This window comes from Erpetoichthys calabaricus, chromosome 9 (assembly GCF_900747795.2).
Source record: "Erpetoichthys calabaricus chromosome 9, fErpCal1.3, whole genome shotgun sequence".
In the NCBI taxonomy this organism is placed as follows: Eukaryota; Metazoa; Chordata; class Cladistia; order Polypteriformes; family Polypteridae; genus Erpetoichthys; species Erpetoichthys calabaricus.
The window spans coordinates 133,514,226-133,529,480 of record NC_041402.2 but is presented as its reverse complement, the minus strand read 5'-3'; the positions used below and the strand labels follow the sequence as shown (position 1 = coordinate 133,529,480).

Below are 15,255 nucleotides of genomic sequence, written 5' to 3'. Positions count from 1 at the left end.
ATTCACTGAACACAGGCACAACCTTCCAGACTGATGGCACTTGGCATACTGACTTGTGAGGAGTGAAACTAGATCGCCCTAGCGGCCCAACCACGTACAAGTACCAACCTAACAACAACAAAATTCCAGTTATTTTTGGGTCCCCCCTCGTATACACACCTACACCAAGGGTTAATCTTCTATGAAACTAATGAAGCTTAAGCTTCAAGGCCCCTAATCAGAGAGGGACCCACCTCAGAACTGACTTTAGTCCACATTGCTTAAAAGGCATGGATGTCTGCTGTGTGAGAAGAGGTTTTTAAAGTTAGACAAAAGAGGAAGTGATCTATTGTGGGACAACCCCATTGATGAAGGTAACAGTGGTTACCCAGAATTTGTTGCTAGCTGCATAGGGATTCCAGTAACAGCTCAAGCTTCAAGTTCCCAAAAATGTATGCCTGCAATTGACCCACACTGACACGCTGCAAACCTATTTGGAATCGCAACTCAGCTTAACACAAATACACTCATAAAATTGCAGTATAATCCATATAGGTACAGGTAGATGTTGGAGAATCTGATTGATTGTGGCATAGCAAAAACCTTTAGGAAAGCAGGAGCCTTAACAAAAAAGACTAGGAAAGCTGCATTCATATATAACGTCTCAGTCGCAGCTATAAAATAGTATAAAGTTTGAAATGGTATGACCCACTGAGTCAGAGCAACCTGACCAGAAATGCTGTTGTTTGGCATGCTTATTGACTTATTCTTTTATGTCGAACATCTTGCTAATGCTTCGTTGCACCATGACGTGCTTAGGCTACTTTTATTCAGCAGAACTTGCTGTAAATTTTGATATATAACATGTTTGTTTTCACTGTTGCTTTGTGAATTTATATGTGACAATACACAAAAATTCAAATTCCCAAGTAGGCATGAGAGGCATGCCAGGGCGTTAGCTTTCAAACATAGCCTTATTGAGTGTCATTGAAAACATCAGTCTCAGCTATCCAATGGTGTGAAGCTTGAGATGGAAAGATCCACTCAGAAAGAGCCACCCCCACCAGAAACGCAAGATGGTAGGTACCTACCACTTCCACCCTGTAATACATACATCCATTATACAACCCGCTATATCCTAACTACAGGGTCATGGGGGTCTGCTGGAGCCAATCCCAGCCAAAACAGGGCGCAAAGCAGGAAACAAACCCTGGGCAGGGCGCCAGCCCCACTGCAGGATACACACACACATATACACATATTTAGGATTGCCAATGCACCTAACCTGCATGTCTTTGGACTGTGGGAGGAAACTGGAGTACCCAAAGTACCTGGAGGAAATCCACACAAACTCCACACAGAGAGGACCCGGAAAGCGAACCCCTCAGGTGGAAGCCGCCCCTCCACCTTGTAATATCAATGTCAATTTATTTACATAGCACATTTTAAAACCACTGGTGTTGAGCTAAAGTGCTGTATAAAAGAATAATAACAATAAACATAATAGAACTAACACGGAAATGCCATTGAATAAAAATGAGTTTTTAGCCTACTCTTAAACACAGTCTGAGATGATGATATTCTTATGCTAAGAGGTAAGCTGTTCCATAATTTAGGAGCAACACTGGCAAATGATCGATCACCCCTCAATTTTAACCTAGTGCACAGAGTGACAAGCAAGAGCTGGCCATCAGATCTAAGGACACGGGTGGCAATATAGGTATAAATGAGAGCTGGTCTCAGTATGACAGGCTGGTGTAAGAAATGCGGGTGAGATAAAGTCCAAATGACTGTAGACACGATCAGATGTCTGGCCACGGGAGGTGCCGCTATTAACTCCACAGTGGTACAACTTTGTTTGTAAACTCCCCTTTCCAATATTGAGGCAAGGATTAATTTCAAACACAATCTGAACTCTGAAAGTACTTTAATTCCTGTTGCTGTGGTCTGTAAACAAAATTAAATACACACACTAAGTTACAACGTTACGTACAAGTACACATTTTAAATATTCTGAATGTGTAAGTTTAACAAACATTTGAACCTCTTTATATCAAATTATCTATGATAAACTTACTTTTCCGCAAGGACGCACAGCATTAATGGCTCAAGTGATAGGAGAAAAGGACAAACTATTCTCACAACGTGCAGCAAGTAAACAAGGAACAAAAGACGTGCGAAACCTGAACTTTCACCCGGAAATATGTAAGAAAAGTTCTACAAATATTTCTAATATTCTGCCATTAGAGGTCGCAATTCAACCTGACAAAGGACTTTCTGACAATAGGGTACTAAAAATGTAACCATGCAGACAGGATCATATCATTAAGAGCATTATAAACAAATATTAACATTTTAAAATCAGTGTGATAGCGGACGGGAAGCCAGTGTAGGGCAGCTAACACTGGTGCAATGTGCTTACATTTGCAAGTACCAATGAGAAACCTAGCAGCAGTATTCTGCACCAGCTGCAGTTGAGAATGGTCCCTCTGGCTAATTCCATAAAAAAAGAAATTGCAGTAATCAAGTTTTGAGGAAATAAAAGTATGAATGACCTTCTCCAAATTGCTTTGGGATAAAAAGGGTTTGACCCGACGCAAAGATCTCAGCTGATTAAAAACTCGTAATGACAACGGTTTTTACTTGCTTCTCAAAATTAGCACTCATCCATTAAAACACCCAGGTCTGTAGTAACATTTCTACAGTGGATCTAGAGAGAACCAAGCATTGTATCAGTATTGTTGAGAAAATTTGGAGGTTGAAAGACAACAATATCAGTCTTATCTTCCTTCAGTGTAACAAAATTAAAGCTAGCCAAGTTTTAACATAATTTAAACAGTTCACAAGTGACTGAAGTGGTTGATCAGTCCCCAGCTTGAAAGGATGGTAAATCAGTGTATCCCAGGCAAACAGATGAAATGAAATATTATGCTTCCTCAAACAGAACCCAGCAGTAGTATGTATAAATTAAAAAGAACTGGTCCAAGGATAGACCCTTGCGGTACAACACAAGTAAGAGGAACAGAACAAGAGACATACTCACCTACGCTCACAGAGAACATTCTACCAGGCAGATAAGGCAGATAATGTATTTAACTCTCCTACTCTGATTTGTTATATTTTGTTCTTTGATTATCTTTCATTCTTGTTATGCTCTTATAAGGCTTTGCCTTTTTTCTTTGCCAAATTCTTGGGAAGAGTATTAGATTTTGGGATGATATGGGCTCATTTACTTGCATCTGTTGCTTTACATAGATTTTATTTTTGTTGAACAGCAGAGGCCTTTCTACTATTGTGGTCAGAAATTTTAACAGAGGATGGTGCCAAATCTGGGGTCAAGAATTGGAGAGTTGGTAGAAGTTTTAGGTATGTACCTTAGGTTGGGTGTTCACATATCTGGGATGGTATTGAATGGACAGTGTGCTGTCATAGGCTACATGGAATGCATGTCTCCTGTGTAGCAGCCAACTAATATCAAAGTGACCAGATACACAACATGGTGATGACTGTGAATAAATAATGGCTGCATCCTTTAGAAAACAAACATACAAAATGACAATGAAATTACATCACCCACAAATTAAATAAATAAATAAATAAATAAATAAATATCTTTGTGAACTTGACAATGGCCACCAATGCATACATTTGCAAAATTTAACATGAATTGTGAATTGATAATACTAAAAGTAAACTTGATGCAGAGAGAAGAATTACATCGATTTTCTATTATTAAAACTTATTTCTTGATTAACCAGCTTAATTCTTCCCAATCTCATCGAAGTAGACACCACACTAAATACCTGTGTTTCTTTGGTTGAGCTTTGGACCACATTAGGTGTAGTGATAGCTCCAAAGTTGTATGTTCTGCCACCCAAATTAACTTTTTTTTTTTCTTTGCACATAATGATCCTTTCCCCATTTGTCTGAGAAATGAAACCACAAAGTTAACGTGGCAGTCATCACGTTGCTCTTCGTGGTAAGGAATCTTTGTGTCAAAGTTTAAGGCCTCACTCTTATTAACATGTAAAAAAAAGGTCTACTTATATTTCCATTTTCCCATATCCGTAGAAAAGTAATCAGGTTAAGGTACAACGCTGACACAACAGATTTGGTGGTGCAGTGGTTAGAACTGTTGACTCGTAATGAAGAGGTCACCAGTTTGATTCCGAGCTTGCCCGTTTTAAGTAGTGAGCTGCTCTTATTGTTACTATTATAGAATTAAAACATACATTTTATTTGAGTCGGTAACAGCCGGTATAAATTTATGGTACTTGTAAAAGTTTTATTTAGTTTTATTCTCTCAGTCACGTTCACGCTCCCCCCTGATCTGACACTGCTGTTTTCACTTAAAGACGTGTTATAACAGAGGCGAACTCAGATGAGGATGAAGGTTCTACATCGGAGAAAGAAAACAGAATCCCTCCCTGCAAGAAATGTCCACTCACACATAAGAATAATGCAGCTGCACCAGGCATAAAGGCAAAAGATGGCACCATTTGGATGCAGCAACAGGTCGGGCGTCATCCTGCCAGTCAATGTGCCACGTGCGTTTCCCTCAAAGAAAAAGCAGGGCTTACAGAGTTCGCCAAGGTATCATGCAAGGTCCTGTTTGTGATTATGTTTTGTGATGGTCTTTATATGAAAAACATTTATATGTTACTTATGTAAAAGCCAGATTGAATGTTATTTACCTATTTACCTTGATTTACTTACTTATCTTCCTACAGCATAAAGTCACAAGTAGACTGCAGAGCTTCCTGTGTTTGATCGACATAGGCAAGCTGACAAAAGTATATGTGTAATGCCATGAAAAGTGCATTCTGACACTTCATTATGTAAGCTTTGGTACAAGAATGCAGTCAGACTTCTTTTTTTGGGCACATACACCTTCCAGATCTAAACACTAGCATGGAGTGTTGCTCACACGCTGATGAATCTATAGATTCAGGTGGAAGCTGCCGTCATACTTTTGCCGTCGCTGTACTTTGTTAGCATGCCCACGTCGATCAAACACAGGAAGCTCTGCAGCCAATAGCAACTTGTCAAATATTTTCCACTCACAGACCTGTTAGGGCACCCCTTGTACCAATACCTACTTTAGAAGTCCCCTTTGAGAGAGTGGGATTAGATATTGTTGGCCCACTTCCCAACAGTAAAAATGGGTTTTAGTGTATGCTTGTGTTACGTGTTAGTTGACTATGCCACAAGATACCCAGAAATGGCCGTGCTGCGGTGGGCAGATGCCCTGAAAATTGCAAAAGCACTCTCAGAAATGTTCACATGTATTTGTATCCCTCATGAGATTTTGATTTATCTTTATCTCTTGCATCATAAAGCAACTCTGAGAAAGTTTTGCAATTAAGCAGTTACACTCCATGGTTTATCATCCGCAGACAAATGATCTGACTGAACGATTTAATAAAACCCTAAAACAGATGATTCGGCGGGTGGCCCATGACAACCTGACCTCCTGTGATACAGTGGATCCCTTTCTCCTGTTTGCTGTCTGTGAGTCCCCCCAGGCTTCCAACGAGTTGAGTCCATTCGAACTATTATTTGGCTGCCAACAGCGCAGGGTGTGAGACATTTTTCGAGAAGAGCGAACAAGGTCTTGCAAGGCACCTTGCGGTTGGAGGTTTGATGACTGAGTTGTTTCACTGCAGGAACACATCTCCAGGTTGTCCTCTATTGTGGTAGAACATCTGCAGCACTAGCAGGAGGTCCAAAAATTTGATTATGAAAAGATGAGTAAACCTCATAAGTTTAAGAAGAAGGATCGTGTACTGGTGTTGATCCCGTCAGATCTGGATAAATTTCAGGCTGAATGGCTGAGCCCAGTAGTCATAGAAGAGCATATTATCCCCAGCAAATTATAAAGTTAGTATTCCAGGGCGGCGGAAGCCCATACAGGTTTTGAATATTAACCTGTTGAAAGAGTGGAATGAACCACACAAGGCAAGTGTTGGCGAGGAATTAACTGACACTCAGAAAGCTAAGCTGCTATCACTGATCGAGAGGAACTCAGATGTCTTTTGGCAACACTTGGCCGGACAGAAATTGTGGAATACAGGATAATAACGGAGCTCGGTATCACAGTACATGTGATCCGTATTGTCTTCCGGAAAAAACAAAATGGATAATTCATGAGGAGGTGGCCGAGATGCTCCAACTAGGAGTTATTCATGAAAACAAAAGTGAATGGTGGAGCCCTATCGAGCTTGTCTCAAAACCCGAAGGTTTGGTTCACTTTTGTATTGATTTTAGATGTTTGAATAAGATTTCCAAGTTTGATGCATACTCAATGCCCCGTGTAAATGACTTGCTGAAGAAGATCAGACAGGCCTCATATATTTTCACACTTGATCTCATGAAGGGCTACTGGCAAGTACCCTTGGAGGAGTCCAGTTGCTAGAAAACTACTTTTGCAACCCCAGATGAACTATTCAAATTTACCAGGCTCCCCTTCAGTCTCCATGGAGCACCATCAACTTTTCAGCAAATGATGGACCAGATTCTATGTCCTCATTTCGTATATGCTGGGACATATCTAGCAGAATGTGTGGTCAGGGGAGGCATGAAAAGTAAAACAACTAATAATGATAACATAAAATAAATTTGTGCACTGGTCTGTGTAATAAATTCGTTTTCTGTATGATTCCAATTATTTTGATCATTTTTATATTAAAAATCACAGAATTGGCGCATTTCCCGCTCAAATACAGGGGACAAACACGCCTCACCTCGGACTGCGCTATCCCATCACACATTGGGTTAATGCATGTAATTAGCGAGTGCCTGTTGTTGTCTCTCTGTATGTCGCCAATATAATGTTTGCAGACACATTTATTATACACCCTGACTTTCCACAGTCTGGCTATTATCTTTAATTAATGTGTGTGACATATTTAGTCTTGTTGATCAGACATAAAACCAGAGCGAAAAGGCACAAGGTGATGCAGACAGTAATGTGTCACACCAAAGGAGGCAAATGTGAGCCCAACAGGTGCTTGTTGCTGCTGTTCTTCTATGCAGATTCTCTGGGCACCAATAACTTAGCGATATCAGAAAGTCAAGTGCACTACATCGGTTCATTTATTTCTATTTTTTGTTCCGACTGACTGCCAAAATGGAAGATTAAGTTTTTTGTGGAGAAGAATAGGCACATGGACTTCATTTACAAATAAAGATAAGACCATAAACAGCTTTTAATTTTATAAAAATTGGACCAGACTAAGAAAAAACCAATCCACTATTTAAAAACTAAATTTTGACCTTAAATAAAATATTCTTTTGTTTTTCTTGTTTTCCTTTTGTTGAACAGTCCGTATTGAAATTGATTAAAGCATCAGAATTAAAACCTTTTAAAAACAACTAAATATTTAAATTAAGGTCAAAATTGAAATCCATTTTTTTTCACACTACTCCATACATTCATTTGTATTGAATGAGTATGAATTGTGGAATTGCAACTGCAAATTTAGAACACATGGAGGGTGCAGAGCAAATGTCTCTTGTCACTATAAATGTAGCATTCTTTCTTAGCCAAATATGTGCCTACCTATGTATGTGTAAAGAATGCTGATGAGATATGAAACATAACCAGTAGTCAATGTGTTTGCTGCCAACTGAATAGTGAATAAGCTTCTCTTTTGGGTTGATATATTTGTAAATCTGACTCTGAAGGAGTCCGTGCCTCACCAGCCATGAACCTCACTGCAGTCACTGGTGTCTAGACAATGTGGTCATTTTCAGTAACGACTGGGGATCTCATCTCGTCCACCTGCATGCGGTGCTTGACAGTTTGAAGCTAGCGGGGTTGACAGCTAACCCTAAGAAAAGATTGTATATCGGAAACCCATTATTTGAGATATTCCATGGGCTAGGGTTTGCTCAAACCTTGACTGGACAAGGTGGGGGAGGTGCTTGCGCATCCACGTCCTGAAATGCAGAGGCAAGTTCGTGCCTTCGTCTGGCTCACGGGATACTACAGGTGGTTCATTCCACCCTCACTGACTTGACAAAGGAAAGGAAAAACCGTAATGTTGTCTTGACCGATACCTGAGACAGAGACTTCTCAGTTGTAAAAGCCACTTTATTTTCATTCCCAGTTCTGTGAAATCCAGACTTTTCAAGGGAATTTATTCTGCAGATCGATGCAAGTGCTTTCGGTTTGGGAGTAGTGCTTTCACAATGTTTTGAGTGTAAAGAACAAGCAATCACGTTTCTCAGTAGGAAGCTGCTTCCCAAGGAGCGCAATTACTCAATCATTGAGAAATAATGTTTAGCGATTAAGTGGGTTGTGGAAGCCCTCCGGTACTACTTTTGGGGACAGCGTTTTACCCTAATCATTAGCCACACCTCGATCCAGTGGCTCTACAGACAGAAGGATACAAATTCTTGGCTCACTCGGTGGTTTATTAGTTTACAGGCATTTGCTTTTGATGTTCACCACCGTCATAGGGCTGCACACATCAATGCTGATGCTCTCTCATGCCTGCCCACACCAGTGTGGACAAAGCTAAGACAGTAGGATGTGAGACTTCTGAACTCTGCTGTGTCATTTGAGGCCCTCCCCAATGGGACAACACTCAGAAGCGCGACTGCTGCATCTATTGAAAGTTGCTTATCTGTTGCCGAGGTTTGCAGAGCCACAGAAACTACTACAAGCTGACCACTGCCATGTACAAAAAGACCAGTTGCCTGATGGGTCATTCAGGGAACATTATAACTTGGCCACTGATCTGGCCTTGACCCTGCCTGTTTGGTGTGTCTGTATATAGTAAAATGGTAGATCCCACTACAATAAATAACCTTGCTGTTCCTGTTTCGAAGAAGAATAAAGCTGTTTTTTCTAAAGTACTTAAATTCACCCTCATTTTTGGGGTGCAAGACAGCGACTCAGGTGTCATTATATATAACTATATATACATTTATTAACACTTAGGGCATTATTTTTTAATTTCATCCAATGGCAGGGGAAACAGGCTGAAAAAGCATGCCATATTGTTGTTTGACTTGTGTAAAAATGAGAATAATGAATACAAACAAAAATAATTCATAAATAATTCATTAATATTTAATTAGAATTTATCAGTGAACATGAATTAATCAAAATAAAGAAATTAGTGAAATGTAATGAAAAATAATGGTGAAATTTATTATCAAGTAGTAAGTTAATAATCTTGATTTTAATATGACTGAAGATATGGAGTCAAAATTATGAAATAAATGATAAAGGCATAGACTAAAAAATGGTGTTGACAACTTTGATGCAAAATACAATTAATATTCCAAAGACAGTATTTCATCACTCAGATATCTAGGAATAATGTAGAAATAATTTTGAGGAAATCATTTTCTTTATGAGTGGAAAATGCCAATGAAACAATAAAACTAAGATTCAATATTGTGCTTGCTTTAGTAGACATAATTGGGAGGGTACAAAATAATATAATTTCATCACATTAAGAAAATTATGGAATAAAATTAAAACTATCAGAAAACATTCATTACATTCTGTTTTGCTTTCTTATGATTGTTCTCTTGAAATACTAAAGCCCATCATACTTAATCTTTTTCATTTATTTCACATAGTCTTCTTGAACACTGGCATTCTGCATTACAGCCTTTTATTGTTTGTGACAATGAGGAGCATTCTAAATTTAATGAATCATATGCTGGTGGTGGGCTGATGTCTGCCACAACATCAAACTGAAAGCTTGTGGTCATCTCAACATTCGGTGAATCTGAAGGTATTGATTGTATGCTGTGGGTTGCATCTTCAGCCTGTAAATAAAATGTAGAAAAAATGCTTAAATTATATTGTTTATCTTAGTTATAATGTAAAATCAGCAAATTAACAGACAAACAATAGTACTGAATTTCAGTTACAGACCTCTTGTTGAAGCATTTTCCCCAAGTAATATAAACAAAATATAAACAATGCCTAGTGACCACTTTATTAGGTTCACCTCTCTAGTACTGGCTATTTGCCTGTATGCCATGAATTCAACAAGGTGCTACAACCAGTTCTGCTGTTGACACCCCTTCCCTTATTCCTTGGTGCCGACTAGTCATTTGATTTAATTTGGTTTTAGAATTATTCATGCATGGTCATGGAAAGAATTGCATTACACTCCCTTGCTTGACATTTAAAAAACAATGAATTACATTTCTTTCATTTTAATTATCACATGAAAAAAGTATGTGAAAATTATAGGCTTAACACAAATATACCTTTCATTTCAGTGTATTTTAAATGTTGGTTTACATTTAATTTTGTCATGGATAATCCTCCATAGGCTGATTTTTCTATGATATCATAAAACCCTTAGACAATTCTTGACATGTATACTAACTATTCTAATCATTTAGTTATTACTTTTACAGAGACAAACAATGTTCATTAAAAATATCAAGGATTACCTCAAATGCAAAGTTTACTCCCAAAGAATCAAACTCTTGGTGATTTTCATTGGAAACCGCATTATGAGCATTAGGCTCTTGGTGTCCATCTGTGTTTACCTTACTCTCTGTATTTTTCCATTGAAAATATTTTTGTGCAGAAAATATAAGAGTAATGGCTACTAAATCAAACACCAACTCAGCAAGCTCTACTACTGACATCACTGATGATCCAAACCATAAACTCCACTGACTTCCAAGATTAGATAGCAGCATCACTGCCTAATTGGAAACAAAAAATAAAACAGAAAAAGTATTAACATTTCATTCATACATCCATTTTCCAACTCATTTATCATTAACCATTAATTATGGTTATGGGGAGAAGATGCCCATTTCAATACTTTGTAGTTTACGAAATTCAATATTGACACTTTAGTTTTATCAACTACTATATACCCATCAGAAAACTCGCTGCATGTATTTGAAATGAATGTACAATACATACATCATTTTTGACAATTCAGTATCTGCAAATGAACATGTATTGGTGTATATGCGAGTGTGCCCTGCGATAACCTGGTGCATCCATAAGTGTAGCTAGGAAAATCTCACTCCCCTGTGATGGTAAACTGAGTAGGTGGGTGTGCATTCAACAAATAATATCAGACGGTTGACTGTCAGGTCTCTGGGTCATAGGTCAGTTGTTGTCTCATATGTGGGAGACATTGTTATATATTTAGGGAAATAGGAAGAGTGAAGGCAGTTTAAGAAACCTGAGTCTTTTAAAATGCTATACACAAAGCTTTAGGAACAGAAGAAACCAAAATAATTCCACATCCTGGCTCAGAACTGACTCCGGGATAAGGTTTAAAGCCACTTCAGGTCAGGACTATTATTAGCTTTGTGTCAAAGAAGAGTTAAGGGTAATGGTCAACAAGTGGAAAGAAATTAACAAGAGATAATGAGAGCAAGAATGAAACACAGAGAGAGATGAGAGTTGAGAAAGGAATGATCTGAACAATACACCATGTGGTGCTTTACAAAATTAGACCTTGCAGTGCAGTTGCATTCTCACATGGAGGAAAAATGACTTGTAGCCAATGAAGAAAGAGTAAAGTGGCACATCATTACTGTAACAAGTATGCAGTTTACTTTGTTTATACAGAAGGCACAGCCAGCTTGATTCAGAGCATTACGACTGAAAGGATGAAGGATATAACAGTTGTGGTGGATTGCCGGCTTTCTACTCCGGCCCTCACCCCCAGGCCGCCAGGAGGAGCTCTCCCGACAGCATGAACGTGCCCCGAATTCCAGCAGGGCATCATGGACTCTGTAGTTTATATGCACAGCCCTGCTGGATACCATGGGGGCCTCCAGGAGTCGCTGTAGGGAGGTTGTCAGACTCTTATGTGCCCTATAACCCGGAGGTGTGTCATGATCACATGACAGGAAGAAACGACGTGCCTCCGGGGTAAAGAAGAGTTTTTATATGACCCGGAAGTGTTCCTAGTCACGTGGACAGAGAGGGCGAAACACTTCCGGATCACGACTATAAAAGGACTATGGGAAATCCCAGATGACGAGCTGAGCTGGGTGGAAGGAGGGCAACGCGTCTGGGAGTGGAGGATTGTGTATTGTTATTTGATTATTGATTTATTATTGAGTATTGTGTAGTGGAGGGTGCTTGGTGCACATTATTATTATATAATAAATAATAATTGGACTTTTATGTGGTGTCTGACGTCTGATCCAAGGGTTCAAGGGGTCACGGAGACTTCTAATCTGTCACAATTGGCGTAGTCTCGGCAGGATTCTCTGGCCTTCGGATTTGGCAGAGGACCTGAATTTAAATAAATTTTATTGTGGACAGAACCCTGTGAAGACAACGTCCAGACACGCAGTAACATTGCCTGAACCTACCTTCACCAAGGTCGTCATGGGAAAGAAGAAGACAAAGCAGAGCGCCAGCAACAGCGGAGGTCTAAGGCTCAACATTGCCTGCTCTCATGATGAGCCACGGAGTGGCTACGTGCTTCGGGAGAAGCATCCGGAAGAGGACGATGGAAATGAGGTATGTGCCAGGAGCGAATTTGAAAACTTATTTAAAATAACGCATTTTGTCCCATGCGCATACCTCCCAGGGGTCCATCCGGAGGTTCTGCAGGAGGCAGGAGAGAATGCAGAAGGCAGTAGTGCACTCACATCAGTGGAGCAGTCGAGCGAGAAAGACTTCCGCATGTCGGGTGCTGGCGACGGACACGTGACCCATCCCGAAGGAGAAGGTCAGTGTCCAGCTGTTTACGTCTTCAACCCGGAAGAGACGGACTTGGACTTCCAGAAGGGAATGGGGGAGGCGATCGAAGCACTGCTCACCCCGCAAGAAGGTAAGGAGGACCGAGTAATGGCTGGCTGGTCTGCCGACAAATTAAAAAAGACAGACCGCAGTCCGCCGAAGAAGGCAACCCGGTCCTCAAACATTAAGAACTCCAATTCCCAGAAGCCTGTGCGCAACCCAATTGAGCACGTGCCAAGAGAGGGCGTGCTCATTGGCTCCCAGCCGTGAGGTTTGGCTAGTGATGGCTTATGCCTGCCTCCGACTGAATTAAATAACTTTTTTGATGTGCGCGAGCTGGAAAAGTTGCTTCAGCCCGTGCACAGTTTCTTACAGATTGTGGCAACAATAAAGAAGATCGTTGGAGAGCTGGGAGCTGCGGCTGAAGCGCCGTTAAGAAAGGTAGACGAGTACCTGCGGCGGTTTGGTCAAGAGCGTCCCGTGTTATATGATTTGGCAGTACAAGTAGGAAATACCGGTACCGTATATAATGAAATAGGGACGCAGTATGAAATGGGCCCGCATTTGATAAGTAGCGGGTGCCAAACCACTGCGAGCCCTACACGAGAGTGTGGGATACGGACAGAAGGGGCGGAAGAAGCCCCAGAGTAAGCAGGAGATCCCCGAAATAAAAAGCGGGTCTCCTGACAAAGTAAAGAAACGGGCAGAGAGCAGCAAAGCGGCCGAAAAACCCTCCTTAGCGGAGGAGAGGGTGGAACTGACAGAATTCCCGAGATGTTTCAGGTCTCGGGAAGAGAGACAACCAGGAGGACGACGGTGGTGCTACAACTGTCGGCAACCGGGCCACGTTTGGCAAAGTTGTCCCCGGAGGACAGGGGAATGGAGAAATAACCGCTACACCGTTCCCCCAAGGTTCTCTGGGGGACCTAGACAACATAGCCGAGGCCCGGCTGACGCGTTCTCCTGGAGGAGGACGTCCCTCGCGGGGCTGGTCGCTTCGCCCCAGTTGGCTTCGCTAAGGGGGGGGGGTATTGTGGTGGATTGCCGGCTTTCTACTCCGGCCCTCACCCCCAGGCCGCCAGGAGGAGCTCTCCCGACAGCATGAACGTGCCCCGAATTCCAGCAGGGCATCATGGACTCTGTAGTTTATATGCACAGCCCTGCTGGATACCATGGGGGCTTCCAGGAGTCACTGTAGGGAGGTTGTCAGACTCTTATGTGCCCTATAACCCGGAGGTGCGTCATGATCACATGACAGGAAGAAACGACGTGCCTCCGGGGTAAAGAAGAGTTTTTATATGACCCGGAAGTGTTCCTAGTCACGTGGACAGAGAGGGCGAAACACTTCCGGATCAGGACTATAAAAGGACTATGGGAAATCCCAGATGACGAGCTGAGCTGGGTGGAAGGAGGGCAACGCGTCTGGGAGTGGAGGATTGTGTATTGTTATTTGATTATTGATTTATTATTGAGTATTGTGTAGTGGAGGGTGCTTGGTGCACATTATTATTATATAATAAATAATAATTGGACTTTTATCTGGTGTCTGACGTCTGATCCAAGGGTTCAAGGGGTCATGGAGACTTCTAATCTGTCACACAGTCTAATGGATAGTGTTAATTAATATCAGCGGACTCCTGCATTTTATGGATATATGGTAATCTCTACTTGAGTATTACAGCTTTAATATAGCATTCAAGTCTTTTAATAAAATACAGTATTAAATCATTAAATTGAATATTTTTTCTGTGTTTACTGTAACTGACAAGTAGAATGTATTTCTTATCTATATTTACTTTCACATTTTAAAATAAACAGAATTAAGTTGTATAGTGTATATTAAAAATAAATAAAAAGAGACGGCAAAAACACATGTATTAATAATGTCAAAACAAAGTACTGTAATTCAACCATATTAAAAACTAATGTGAACTTATTAAGTATTAACTTAACTCACAGTGAAAGCTGGTGATTCTCCAAAGGTTCTGTAATTCAAATCTTCAAAGTAAATATTGACTTTGGCAATATCATTCCTAAAAACATCAAAACAATTAGTGTTCGTTAAGCACAACTGCAACAATTTTTTTAGCAAACAATTATAAACTCCTAAATAATAGTTCTTAAAATATGTCTGCAACAGTGACATATATGCAGGGAGCGCTGACATTGTGCTGAAGGAATGGAAACTACACCTTTTAACAGAACTCTATCTTGGACAGAAAAGGACCTAGGAAGGGAAATCCTGTATTTTGAAGAAAGCTGATGAATAGAAGGGGAAGTGCTTGACTGAAGTCTGCAGGATGAGTTTAGATAGATAGATAGATAGATAGATAGATAGATAGATAGATAGATAGATAGATAGATAGATAGATAGATAGATAGATAGATAGATAGATAGATACTTTATTAATCCCAAGGGGAAATTCACATACTCCAGCAGCAGCATACTGATACAAAAAACAATATTAAATTAAAGAGTAATAAAAATGCAGGTAAAAAACAGACTTTGAATAATGTTAACGTTTACCCCCCACGAGTGGAATTGAAGAGTCGCATAGTTTGGGGGAGGAATG

General features: G+C 40.3%; 1 protein-coding gene across 3 annotated transcripts in view; it reads right to left on the bottom strand.

The window, feature by feature from the left end:
• Positions 1-9,042: 9,042 nt before the first annotated feature.
• The window catches only part of LOC114658121 (amiloride-sensitive sodium channel subunit alpha-like), an 85,215-nt gene continuing 79,002 nt past the window's right edge, over positions 9,043-15,255 (bottom strand). For 2 of the 3 annotated variants that reach the window (XM_028810173.2, XM_051932000.1), the window contains exons 13-15: positions 14,640-14,715; positions 10,408-10,668; positions 9,043-9,768 (exon numbers count right to left, since the gene is read on the bottom strand). In XM_028810173.2, the coding sequence (XP_028666006.2) occupies positions 9,550-9,768; positions 10,408-10,668; positions 14,640-14,715 (556 nt within the window). In that variant the 3' untranslated portion in view covers positions 9,043-9,549. The remainder of the gene's footprint in view (positions 9,769-10,407; positions 10,669-14,639; positions 14,716-15,255) is intronic. The other variant, XM_028810174.2, reaches the window with a different exon arrangement.